The 13,982-nt window shown below is 35.7% G+C and overlaps 1 protein-coding gene across 1 annotated transcript in view; it reads left to right on the top strand.

Annotated features, from left to right (window-relative positions):
- IFNGR1 (interferon gamma receptor 1) overlaps nucleotides 1–12,831 on the top strand; it is a 33,633-nt gene extending 20,802 nt beyond the window's left edge. Inside the window, exons 4-7 of the mRNA XM_072643424.1 lie at nucleotides 2,840–3,030; nucleotides 5,631–5,820; nucleotides 8,211–8,335; nucleotides 8,896–12,831. Of these exons, the coding sequence (XP_072499525.1) occupies nucleotides 2,840–3,030; nucleotides 5,631–5,820; nucleotides 8,211–8,335; nucleotides 8,896–9,471 (1,082 nt within the window). The 3' untranslated portion in view covers nucleotides 9,472–12,831. The remainder of the gene's footprint in view (nucleotides 1–2,839; nucleotides 3,031–5,630; nucleotides 5,821–8,210; nucleotides 8,336–8,895) is intronic.
- The last annotated feature ends 1,151 nt before the right edge of the window (nucleotides 12,832–13,982 follow it).

Raw genomic sequence — 13,982 nt, 5'->3', positions numbered from 1 at the left:
ATGATCATTTTACTTAAAACTTTCAGAAATTATTTTTTTTAGAGTGTTGTTGCATAAATTTTTCCCTGGTTTTGTTCATTTCATTTTTTTTACTTTTATGAAACTCCCTTAAAATTGTTCATTTTTATAATAATTGATATGATAATATCAATAATATAAATTCTGCTCATTTTCCTTTATTTTTGTTCATAAAAATCTTCATGTCTTTTGAAATCATCTATTTCTTCATTTCTTACAGAAAAATCATACTTCATCAAATTCATAAACCACAATAGGATTTGTTCTTTGATCTAATGATTTGCCCTTAATTTATTTCCTAAGGGTTTTTGTTGTTGTCGTCATTGTTACACTTATCTAGGCTTACTTGGGATAATTTGAGGTCCCCTCTGTAATTAGTTTTATTGTCTATTTCAGTTAATTTTTCTTCTGCTTGTAAGCTATGCCATTTGTTGTTTATATGTTTACTATTGAAACATTGTAAAATTGTTCAGCATCAGAAATATATACAGTTTTTTAATCCATAGAAGTAATATTTTGGGACCTCTTGAAAGAGACTCCAAAATATCATTTCTTTGGATAAAAACCATGTCTCTTTCTGATTTTGTTTGAACCATATGACAGTGCTAAGGACTTTAGTGAAACTTTATTTTCTCAGTCTTCAGTAATGACTGTTTTGAGGAGGGTAAGGGCCGTAGCCCTGCAGAGGCAATTGACAGATTGCATTCCCAAATGGATTGTTCCTCTGGATTCTTGACTGTCACAAAAGAAGAGAAGAATCCAAATAAGCTTTCAGAAACTTGGCAAAATAGCAAGAGTGCTAGACGTAGGAGTCAGAAGAGACTTAAGGGTTGGTGTTAAAATGCTTTTCCAGGAGCTTTGAGGTTTACCTGCCCATTAATGGTAGTTGATTTTGGATTGTGAGAATGGTGGGCTTCTCCACAGAGATTGCTCATTTTTATGATGGCTGTAAGGACTGAACTAGAAGCAGTTCTGGTCTGGGCTGCACTGCAATACCTAGGGCTTTCGGACTCTGAGTCCTGATCAATCTCTATTGCAGTTTGAGGGGAGAAGGTGGTGGAGGTCATCTAATCTACCTGGCCCATCATGTTACTTCATATCTTTCATGATACATTGCTGCTTCAGCTAGACTGGATGATCTGCCCCATTGATGACAGTTGGTCAAGAGTTGGTAGATAGAGTAGTTTCCTTCTCTGTGGGGTTTGTTCTTTTGGACGATGACTGTTGGGGCCAGGCTAAGAGCAAGGTTGGTTGTTAGCTGGAGGCGGAGTAGGGGAGTTTTTGGGCTTATCCAAAAGATAAAAATGTTAGATGAATAGCTGAATGAAAGAGGATTTTTCTCTGAAATATTACTACTTAATATAATTCTGGCCTATTGTGCATTGTACCCATTTAGTCTTAATTTGTAAGTGAATATAAGGTGAGTTTATAAGTAACGAAGTTGTACTTCTTGGGAAAATACACTGTAATTCAGATCTGTCATTCTACCCAGCTTCTTTTTCCATATTACTCCAATTTGATGTCCTTTTATTGGATTCAGAAAATAGAAAACTTTCAAAAGCACAGAACTCTTTAATGGTATTTGTTTTGTACTCAAAAGGCAATAATTAATAGGCTTTACTTATAGTGGAAAAGAAATATAACAATTTCTAGGTAGATAAATTGATCATAAGTTAGAAGTTCCTTTGACTAGAAAGGATGTTATTGGCAGAGAAAGTTAGTGAATAAAGAGAAATTTTTGACTCTGCTACCTACTACTTATGTTGTCTTTTAACCCTTCTGGGCTTTAATTTCCTTATGTGCAAAATAAGGGATTTAGATGATCTGTGGTCTCTTTCAAATCTAAGTTATTATGGCATTAGATAGCTAGGAAATAAAATTTACTGATAGGTCAAACAACCTTTGGATATTAGCAAAAATTAAAAATGGGATCATGAATCAATCCTATATTTAAAACTGGTAAATTCTGTATAAGAAGGCATCTAGGTGGAAGAGTTGTGACAAAATGGAATCAAGACGACCTGAGTTCAAATTGAGCCTTAGACATTTGCTAGTCAAGGTTATGTAACTACTACTTGTCCAGGATATTACAGTAGGAATTCCTGCTCAGGGATGAGTCCTGGATGACTTTTGAGTTTCCTTTTAATGCTCGGATTATGTGGGGGTTTTTTGGTTTTGTTTTTTTTAATTGGCCAAGATTCCTAAAATTTCTAATATGAAAGTTTCAAGAGACCAGGTTTGTAAATCCAAATACAAAGCTAAAGGTCACCTTACCAACTCATGATTTTAGTGATGTCAGGGATTATGGTCAACTTGTCTACACTAAGAATGAGGGAATTAAATTGCATAAGGAATTTCCTAAGTGAATTTTGTTAAACATTAGATTACAAAGGAAAGTTATAAAGTTTCTTCTGAATATCTTAGAGGATGATTTTTTTTCTGAAAGCAAAAAAATGAATCTTTCCAGTATGATATAAGTGTTATCCTACTTGGGCAAGGGAGGCACTGTATCTCTTCCAAAGCTTTCCTTTATAGTGGACTGAGGCCTGAACTTTCCAGCAATCTCTGCTGTCCACCCCCAGTTCTGCTTGATTTCATATCCCCAGAACATGGTGCCCCTGCCTTGGATCCCTTTCCCCACCTTTCCAGTTTCCTTTAATGTATTGTCTTCCCCTGTTAAATTGTAAGTTGCTTGAGGGGAAGGAGTCCTTCTTATTCTTGTCTTCAGTGCTTAGCACAATGCCTGACACATAGTAGGTGCTTACTGAATGTTTATTGTATTAAGCTGATATGCCCAAAATAATATTGCTGCTTATTTCAGGAAAAATAGGACCACCTAAACTAAAGGTTCAAGAGAAAAATCACAAACTTATCATTGATATACACCATCCTCTAATAACTGTTAAAGGAGAAGACAAGGGACCTGTGTGTTTTTATTATTATGATGATGATGATGATGGTGATTGCAGCTTGTTCACCTACACGGTCTATTTGAAGATAAATGGAAGTGAGGTATGTTCTGCATTTTTCAAGTTAGAAATATTCTGAATATAGTGTAAGTTGGTTATCAGTGGAGTAACAAAAGTATTCTCAATGTCTATGGATAAAGGCAGGGAAAGGGTAAAGAACATATGAATATTGTGGAGGGGAGGTTATATTTGAATTAATCAACATCAGCGCAAACTACTTAAACTCAGTGAAATATTTACTTTGTCCCATTAGCTATGTACCCACAAATAACATTTTGCCCTGGATTATCACCATATCTTATAAAAATTTAACTGATGTGAAACAGTTGTCACAAGAAGAAAGACCAAAAAAGCCTAGAAACTGCCTTAGTCAGCAAGCATTTGAGCACCTTGCGAGAGGGAAATGGCAGCCCAGGACAATACTGCCTTAAAACATAAAATCATTTGTGAAGTAGTGGAAGAACACATGGTACCTTGGGCAAGTCATCTGACCTCTCTGAGCTTTGGTTTCCTCATCTCTAAGAATAAGTTATCCTAGAAAAGTCTAAAACCCCTTCCAGCTTTTAAATTTATGATTTTGTAACCCTATAATAATTGTATAAGATTTAGTACCACTGCTTTAGAAACAGTGGAAAATACTAGAAGTGAAAGTAATTCATAAAGTTTGGCATAAGACCCAAATTGCAGGATTTGACAACTAGAACTGACATCAGGACAGCTAGCGTAAGCCATACCTCAAAAGAACCCCCACTACAACATAACTTGATAAGCACCAATGAACCTTTATCCCAAGAGCAGGAGGATAGCAAGTATATATAAAGAACAAATTTCTTCAAATACAACAAATTGTCCAGAGTTTCTCTAACAATTTATTTTCATCGTCAATGACATAAGAGTCATTATATTTGAGATACATGGGGTGACAACCACGGAGAGAAGGCAGAAATGCTCGATTCTATTTCAATGCTAAAGACATTGACCCCTTGTGATAGAAATGACTAAAAACAATGGAGGACCAAGACTTGATACCTAGATAGTAAGAGAGCACTTTGTTGCTCTTGACAAATTCAAGAACCTTGGGCCAGAAGAATTACACTTTCAGGTACTAATAAAACTGGCAGATGAGACCCTATTAGCAGTAACTGAAAGATGATGGAAATAGGAAGTACTCCAGGAATGAAGGTAAATATCTTCCACCACCCCCCTTTTTTTTTTTAAAGGAAGCATCTTTAAACTATATACAGACCAGTAAGCTTGACCTCAATTCCTAGGAAAATTATAAAACTGATCATTAAATAAATAGTTATACAGGAAAAGAAGTGGTGATTACAAAGAGCTAGAAGAGTTTCATCAAGAAGAGGTTAAATCTCTACCATCCTCAAGCTTCCCATGCTTCCCCTAGCTCCCCTCTCAGCTGAGGACCTTGATCTTCACTGAGAAATTGAAATGAATTGTATAGGGTTCCTCCCCTTCTCTTCATCTCAAAATCACATGACATCACCCAATTTCTCCTCCTCTCAGCCTCTGGGAAATGGATGGTCCTTTTTTCTTGCTAAGACTCACCACTCTACATGTGCATGTGATTTGGAAAAAAAAAAAAACCTATGTTAACTTTATTGAACAGTACAGTGCTCTCACTCTCTGCATAAAAAAAAAGAAAATTCTCCAAATGACAGAGAGAGTAGACCTTTGCCCAACTCCATCCACCCACCCTTGTGTCAGGCCCCCACATGTCTATCTTGGGTCTCCCATATGTCTCCTCCAACATGTTCTTCTTCTTGGTTTCAGCCAGGCTCCCCCTTGGCTGGCCCCAGTCCCTGTATGTTCCTTCTCTTGCTCTCACTTCTCTGTCCCCAGTCCCAACATGTCCTGGAGCCATGTGCTTCTCCCCTCCCTCCATAGACATGAGACCTCATCCCTGTGTTTCTCCCTCCCTTCCTCACCTCTGCAGGCAAATTCACATTACATAAAAATTGCTTTACATTGAGGTCTTTGGAGTTGTCTTCTTAAAGTAAAACGAAAACTGTATTTGTTGTGTCCCCCATTAGAATCCTTAGTGGCCTCTGAGTCAGAACTGTTTCATTCTTTGTATTTGTGCCCCCATTACCTGACACATAAGAGTTTATTGACTGACATCAAACTGACCTTTCTTTCTTGAGATTATGCAGGGAATTCTGTAGATAGAACATACAAAGATTTTAGTTAAATATTTGGTAATGTGATTCATACTAAAGATATCAAGATGCTGATTAGTTAGTTGGATTTAGGATTTAGGATTGATTGAATAACATGGTAATTGTTAATGGTTCAAGATCATCTTGCTGGATGCTTTCAAGGAGCCTAAAGTTTTGTTGTATTGAAAAATGTAAAAACTATTCTTAGCCCAAGGGGCCATACAAAACAGTCTTGGCCCTTTATTGAGCACTCAGTTATTAGCACATCCCACCTTTCTATATTGAAACATGATTTTATAAATTAGTTGTCAGTCTCCTCCAATTTTGTCATCTACAAGCTTAATTATTTAAATTATTCAGATTTAGTAAATACCATGAATGTGTTCTCTATTTTGCACGCCTCTAGATTGACTGAAGTACTGATTGTTTAAAGTTTTTAATATTTTATTCATTTTAATAACTTTCACAGATCACTGAGGAAGAACTTGAACCTTGCAGTGAAACTCAGTGTCAGTTAATTATACCAGCGATTTCATTTAATTCTGAGTATTGTGTTTCTGCCAAAGGATTTTTTGACAACTCTGCTGTTTGGCAAAGTATAAGTGAGAAATCAGACGAACAGTGTATTACAACTTCCCCTAATCCTAATAGAGAAGAAGGTAATGTGTTGTTAATCTCCATTAATCTTACCAGTAATCCTAATTATTGTGACCAACAACTATAGAAAAGTTACAAAGATAGAATTTAGTTAAACTCTACTTTGAGATGCTTAACAGCTGAATAATTTTATCTCATAGAGAAATTCAGAACACAAAAAAAAATGTCCCTCAGAGTAAAACCTGGTTTACTGGAATACTCAAGAAAGAAATACTGTTTGGGGGGATGTATTAAGGCCAAGGGGCTACACTTATGAAGGCTTAAAGTTCTCTACTAATAAAATTTTTTTCTTCTTCCTGAAAGTTTCATAAGGTGTCTTTTCAGGCACTTAAATCTTATGTGTAAGACAAATACATAAGAGATTTAGCATCAGTTTAATTAATAATGGGATATCTCTCTTTAAAATCCCTATAAAATATGGAACTTTTGACCTCATTTAAAAACACACATTACATACATTGTATTACACATTGACTTAAATAAAAATGAAAGAATTTACTGCATAACCTCTGAAATCTATTCTAATTCTTTTTTAAATGGGAAAATATATGAACTCCACCAGAACTTCACATATTGTACCTTATAAATTTTCATTGAATGCCTTAATATAGATTTTTAATTTTATTGGTATGGATAGTCCTCCACTAATGCAGATTGCAACCCTTCTACCTTCTGATGCTGTGTAATTCTTGTCTCTGTCCTTCCATAAGTCCTCCATGTAGGATAAAATTCTGTCCTAGAATTGTAACTCCAGGCATTCCTTTCCTTCAGTATAGCAGGAAGTAGGTATAGACCAGCATCTTATATCATAGACCAAGATTAAGGTCAAAATGGGTACATGATTTACACATAAAAGGTGATAATGTAAGTAGATTAGGAGAACAAAGATTAGTTTACCTGTCAGATCTGTGGAGAAGGGACGAATTTATAACTATAGAAGAGATAGCATTGCTAGGCATAGAATGAATAATTTTAATTATATGAAGTTAAAAAGGATTTGGAAAACAAAATCAATACAGCCAGGATTAGAAGGAAAGCAGAAAGCTGGAAAACAACTTTTATAGCATGTGTCTCTGATAAAGGCCTCATTTCTCAAATATGTAGAGAACTGAGTCAAATTTATAAGAATACAAGTCATTCCTCAATTGATACATGGTCAAAGGCTATGAGCAGTTTTCAGGTGAGGAAATGAAAGCAATGAATAGTCATGAAATAATGCTCTAAACCACTATTGATTAGAAAAATGCAGATTAAAACAACTCTTGAGGTAGCATCTCACACCTCTCAGGTTGACTAATATAACAGAAGATAAATGATAAATGATGGAGAGGAAATTGGGATCCTGATGTGCCGTTGATGGAGTTGTGAACTGATCCAGCCATTCTGGAGAGCAATTTTAGAACTGTGCCCAAAGAGCTATAAAACTTTGCATACCCTTTGAGCTAGCATTCACTACTAGGTCTCAAAGAAATTTTAAAAAATAGGAAAAGGACCTATTTGTACAAAAATATTTATAGCAGCTCTTTTTGTATTAACCAAAAATTAGAAATTGAGGGAATGTTGGGAAATTGGGAAATGGTTAAACAAGTTGTGGAATATTATTGTAATTGAATGCTATTGTGCTAAAAGAAATGATGAGCATGCTAATATCAGAAAAAACTTAAAAGACATTAAGTGACACAAAGTGAAGTGAGCAGAACGAAGAGAACATTGGACATAATAACAGCAATATTGTATGATGGTCAAGTCTGAAAGACTTAGCTGTGTTCAGTAATATAGTGATCCAAGACAATTCAGAAGGACTTAAAATGAAAATTGGTATCCATCTCCAGAGAAAGAATTGATGGAGTCTGAAGATCAAAACATACTATTTTTCACTTTTTTTTTCCTTTGGGTCTGCATCATCTTTCACAACGTGACTCCTGTGAAAATGTGTTTTGCCTGATTGTACATGTGTGATCTGTCTATCAAAGTACTTTCCATCTCAGGGAGGGGAGTGTTGAGGGAGGGAGAAAATTTGCAACTCAAAATTTTTTAAAAATGAATGTTAAAAATTATCTTTACTTGTAATTGAGAGGGAAATAATTTTTTTTTTAAATCCTTTCCTTCCTCATCTCCCAATGAGATCAGTAGTGGGGAACTAATTTGCTGAAGGTCACATGGTTAGTGACAAGAACTAGAACTCAGGACTCTATGTTCCCAGCTTTCAAGTTATTCTTCACTATTCCAAGGTAGCTTCACTTAACCGTTCCTACCACGGTCTGAATGTTATTATAGTAACTGAAATTTTACTATATTAAGAAATAACTTTAAATAACTCTTGTAAATTATCCAGATTGTCACACCTGTGTACTGACTTCATGTTAATCTTGTTTCTTTTCTCTTTTTTTAGATTCTTCTCTGCCCATCCTAATTACTTCTGTATTCATTGCCTTCATTATGATAGTACTCATGATTTATCTGGTCTGGAAGAGAGAGGTGTTTCAGAGAAAGAACTTCATATTACCCAAGTCATTGGTAACTTATTTAAATTTAAATATTTTTCCATTAACTATAATATATGTTAAATTTGAAGTTTATAATAATTTTATTCATCACTTTTCCTCTTGTGTTTGGTAAAGAAGAGATGGAGTGATTTTGGTGCACGTCATCCTAGGGAGAATGAGCCCAATTAATAGTGGTATAAAGCAGCATAAGACCACCTTAGGAGTAGAGAATTTACAAAGGAAGGACTGAGCCAGGTCTGCCACACTAAGGCCTGATGCTCAACCATCTGGATCTTAAGGTTCCCTTCCATGTCTCTACTATATAGTAAGTATATGGCTAGATTGTAGTAACAGTATAATTTCCAGAATGGAATTTCTAAGTGCCATGTATGATAGTTTGAGTAGTTGATGGCAGTGAGTAAGATTCTGAATAACAAAAGTTAACTGTTCACCTTATTCCACTCATAGTTCCTCTTAAAGTAACAAACTGAGTAGACAGATATTTCTTTGCCCTTAGAGCACTCTGTCTAATGTGTGAACAGGAGGCTTCAATTTGTTTTCATCTGACATACTCATTTTTTTTTTCTTTAGGCCTCTGTGGTAAGAAATTTTAATTCACGCAACATTTTAGAGGTGGATTGTGAATCAAGATGTAATTCTTTTGTTGAAACTTCGTATTTGGCAATTCCAGAAAGTGAGGAAAAACCCATCAGTCATTTGACCACAAAGAGTAGCATTAATTCTGAAGACAATAGAGAAAAATCAGAACACTTCCAAGAAATATCAAGCATAACAGAAGAAATGACTGTTGAAGAGAATATTCCTGAGATGACCTCTGATAGTCATCAGAACACAATGATGAAAGAGAATTATTTTCATTCTAACAGTAGCCAAGCTGAATCTGGCAGTCTCATTTCAAGCTCTTGCCTTCCTAGGGATGATTCTGAGAACAGGCATGTGGAATCCTGTGACTTCATATCTGACCCAGAGCCTCCACAAAGTGACCCTGAAACAAGAGCAGATGTTCAAGACAATAGCACTCTAAGGAAGGTTAACACATCTTTTGGCTATGATAAACCTCATGCTCTAATAGATACAATAGATGCCGATGATAACGAGTCTTTAATTGGTTACCAGCCTTCAGAACCATCCATGGAAATTTTATAGTCTTTCAGCTAAAACAAAGCAAATTTGACATTTTGCATTTCCTAAAAGTTGACTTTTCAGGTTTGCTTAAAAGGAGGTACCGTGTTCAAGTTGAGTGATACCGTGTCTGAATTTTGAGTCAGAATCTCTGGTTTCAAATCTTTGCTCTATATGATATTTTTTATTTCATGACTCTGGATCTCCACTTCCTCCTCTGTAGAACAGATTTGGCCTTGATTTGTAGGGCCCCTTTGTACAGTACTTTCAATCTGCAATCTTAATTGCAGAACACATGTTTAATAAGGATACAGAGGTGATAGCTACAGTATCTATAATTCATACACTTTATGTAAATGTATCTATTTAGCACCTTAAATGTGGAGCTCAGTTCATAAATGAATACATAATCTTTATCTGTGCTTGGTTATAGTGAACTATTTCTGGAACTCCAGTCTTTCAGTTAATGTGGTGAAACAACAGAGGTGACATTTGGATATAGGTTTTGTCATCCAAACTTTTTATTTCCAGTTTTGTGGTTTTGAATATTACAAAAAGTATGAAATGAAAGTCTTTTGCTGAGTGAAATAGCTTATATAACTAAATTCTTTTACCCTTCTATTTCTGCCATTTATTCCTCATTTAAAGGATTTAGATCCATTATCAGGGCTATGTGAAACTAAGGAAAATCAAAAGTAACCAAGATAGCACATTTCTAACCAAGACATTTCAGAATCTATTAAAAAAACAAATGGCATGTAACTATGTGGTAAATCAGTTATGCCTAATTAATAAGAATGTTCAGATCAGTATAAGATTTGTAAATTATAGTGTGTGTTTGGAAACTAAAATTTCAACCGCAGTTCATAATTTTAATTTTAAGGAGTGGGGGGAGAGTGAGTCTCCCCATCCCACCTGGACTAGAAACCCAGTGCCTGCTCTCATGCCTGATCCCATTACTAATGAACACAGAAGTTTTTGACCTCTGTCTTTGCCTGGGAGGGCCATTTGGCAGCCTGGTGGCCCAACTCTCAGGGTTCACCATATTAGTGTGGACACACAATTGGCTTTAACTCTGCAGCTCAGAACTCATGAACTCATATGATCCACCAGCCTTGACTTCCTCCATTAGCAAGTGACCCCTACAATTAGAAGCACTCTACCACAGCTCATTCGATGTTACATTTGATCTTGAAAAGTTTTTGTTCTCTTAAACTACCTTACAAATCTTATAGTCCTTTATTAAAATTATTTTTCTTAAAAGTAGATACAGATATTAGAAACCTAGTTTAAACTTTACTGATCTATTTTCAGTATTCACTCAACAAAATTATGCACACAAGAGACAGCATAAGATAATTGATGATAGAATTCCCAGTTTATGAACTGTTGCCACAGAATTGTCTAATTCACACAACCACCCATGCACCCTACCCCCTGCTGTAGTCAGAGGTCAGGCCCTATCAAGTAGCTTTTGACTCCCCCAAGATTAGGTCTGTTTTCAGTTCTTCCAGGACTAATACAGCTTATTGAGGCTCCCACATCAATACACTCATGATTGTATTCCACCCACCAATTATGTCATTTTGTTTATTTTTCCTTTTTTACCTACCATTTCATTTAGCATATTGAGGTTTTATTACACAAAATAAGTAGAAAGTGAGGAGCCTTTTGGTTTTTTGGTGCTTGGTGCTCAAATAGGAAGACTTTTAGAATTTCAGAAGTAAAAAGAAACCAAAAGAATTATTAGTCCAAGCCCTTGATTTTATGGGTGAGAAAACTGAGGTCCAGTTAAGTCAAGTGACTTGTTATAGAACCAGAACCAGTATCTCAGGCTCCTGTTTTTTGTGCCATATTGCCTCACTTCAAATTCCCTTCAGTAGAAGATGCCATGCAGTAGTATTTTTAAAGATCAGCATTATAAGTTCCAACTAAAATCCCATCTTTTGCAGTTAATTCTAGGGTTTTCCCTCTATTAATTGTTTAAAATTTATCATGTATACAGCTTGCTTTGTATATATTTATTTGTCTTCCCTTTTTAGATTGTGAGCTTCTTGAGGGCAGGGACTGTGTTTGGCCTCTTTCTGTATCCCCCACATTTAGCTCAGTGCCTGGCACATTGTAGGTGCTTAATAAATGTTTGTTGATCAATTTATTACTCCCCTCCTGAACGTAAAGCTGTGAACTTTAAAATCTTTTACTTAAAGAGGAAGCTCAGTTCACCTATCTCATTTCTTGTCTACACTACTCTGAGACTTCCTTTGCTCTTCATCATGTCCCCAAGTGGAGTGCCCTTCTCTTCTCCTCACCCCCACTTATATGTTATCTTCCCCTATTAGGTTATTATTCTTCAACCCGTTGGTTATTTAGAATTTCATTGCTTATTCTCCATTTGGGTCTGTATCTATTGTTTGTGGTCTCTGAACCAATTATTTTTTTATTGCATTTTAAAATTTTTTATTGCATATTGTCTGTAAAAGATGTATTAACTGTTTCTGCCTTTTTATATTTGTTTGCAGTGTCTGCTCTAATAGTCAATTTTTGTAAAACTTCCATATTGTCTTTGTCTTCTTGTAATTCAGGTAATGTTACCTTTATAAATTTGGAAGCTAATGCATTTGGAGTATATAAGTGTGTTACTGGTATTAATTCTGAGGGAACTGAGGGGACTAGGACAGCAAGTGGTTAATTGTGGGAATTGAGTGAACCATACTGACTCCATTTCGTAACTCAATTCCAGAGCTAGCTTATTTCCCTTTCTATTCAATTATGGGTCTAGTCCAACTTCTATTTTGTGAGAAAACTTTATTCAGTTGTGGGAATTAGGAGAAAATCTTATTGTCTTGTTTGAACCAGCCTTGCACAGCTGGAAAGCTGGACCACTTCTTTCTGCAGCTTAAAGACCCTTAACTAAAGACCTTGGTTATGTTGACCAGAAACCCAATCAGATCCAAAGACTGATGGCAAGTTTTCTCACAATTATACATCTCAAGCAATCCATATGTCTTATCTGAAAATTGGCCCTGTTTTGATTGATCAGTGTTCGTTTGATTTGTCACAGACTCTTTGAGGGAAGTGAGACACCTCTTTCTCGAATTTCAAGGAATTATATGTGTTCAGTCTTCCCCCCCCTTCCCCCTCTCAACTTGGAAAGTTTCTAATCTTCCCTCCAATTAGAAATAAGATTAATGTATCCTGGTTGATTGTTTCCTTTTAATCATTTGGTCTTATTTGATTGCTTTTAATGTATAAAAATCTGTTGTCCTCCTCACCTTACCCCCCATATTATGGGTCCTGTGTCAAATCTGAGGAAAATGACTGGTCCTGATGTGTTGGGCAGTTTGCATGCATTGCTTAATAAATGGATATACTTGAAAGCTTGAATCTTTGTTTCCTTGGTCATTTCATCTTTCACTCACCACAGTTTGTTGCCTGATTCCTTTCATCATAAAATACTTTCTTTGTTTATCCTTTTTTTATTTTTTTAATGTCATAGAATAATTTCCTTGTTTAATCCTTTTTTATTTTTTTGAAATGTGTGTTTTTGCTTTGTTAAATAGCATGATTGCCGCTCCTTTTTTGGCTTCACTTGATAAACATAGTTATTTTTTTTTCCATTCACAATAGATTATAAGATTTTGTTTTCTTATCCAGTCTGTCACTTTTTTCATTCAATTGGATTATTTAGTCTGTTCACATTTAAACTTAGGAAAATTAGCTTTATGCTTTCTTCCATCTATCTCTAATATTGGGAGTGTTTTTAAATTATATTTTTACCTTCTTCTGCTGTAAACACATCATGTTTAATTACTTTAATCTTTTTTAAGGTGGCTCTGTTTCCACTCTCTTCCCCTCATCATCTGTGATCTCTTATTTGTTGCCTTTGGTGCTTGGCTCATTAGTTCCTTTATCTCTCCTGCTTTTATCTGGTTATATTATTCTTCCCTCTTTTTTTTCCTCTAAGTCAAGTAGAGTTGTAGAGTCTTCTTTCCTCTCTCCTCCCAGTCAACTAGAACTGTTCAGTAGCTTTGTTTTTTTTTCCTTTTTTGCATCCCTTTTCAAAATGGATTCTTTCATTCTTCATTACTGAGCCTACCTTTCTGTCTACTCTAGATGCTCATTCTCAAATTCATGTGCCCTGTAATCTGGTTTCTTATACTATCCATAATTCCAAGGTACTCCTTCTAAGCCATCCCATGGAGGCTGTTTCTGCACTGCCTTGTAAAATTTATCCTGTAGACATTGTGACTCACTCCAAAATCAATGGTATTTAATGCATATGTCAGAGAAGACACTGCCCCATGCTAGGGCTATTCTCTGTCTCTGATTATGCAATCCACCACTGATCTATATACTCTCTTTGCTCCCTTTTTTTTTTCTCCTTTTGCCTCTAAATCTCGCTGGTTTCGAGCTCTCCATCTCTTGTGCTTTGTCTCATTCACTTCTTCCCCAAGTGCAAGTTGTCCCCAAGAGTTTCAGCTCCCCAACTACTAAGACAGAATGAGTAGACTTTTCAGGCACCAAATCCCCCACGC

Source organism: Notamacropus eugenii, chromosome 2 (assembly GCF_028372415.1).
Source record: "Notamacropus eugenii isolate mMacEug1 chromosome 2, mMacEug1.pri_v2, whole genome shotgun sequence".
Taxonomy (NCBI): domain Eukaryota; kingdom Metazoa; phylum Chordata; class Mammalia; order Diprotodontia; family Macropodidae; genus Notamacropus; species Notamacropus eugenii.
The sequence above is the reverse complement of the archived record's forward strand: the minus strand, read 5'-3'. Positions and strand labels throughout refer to the sequence as shown.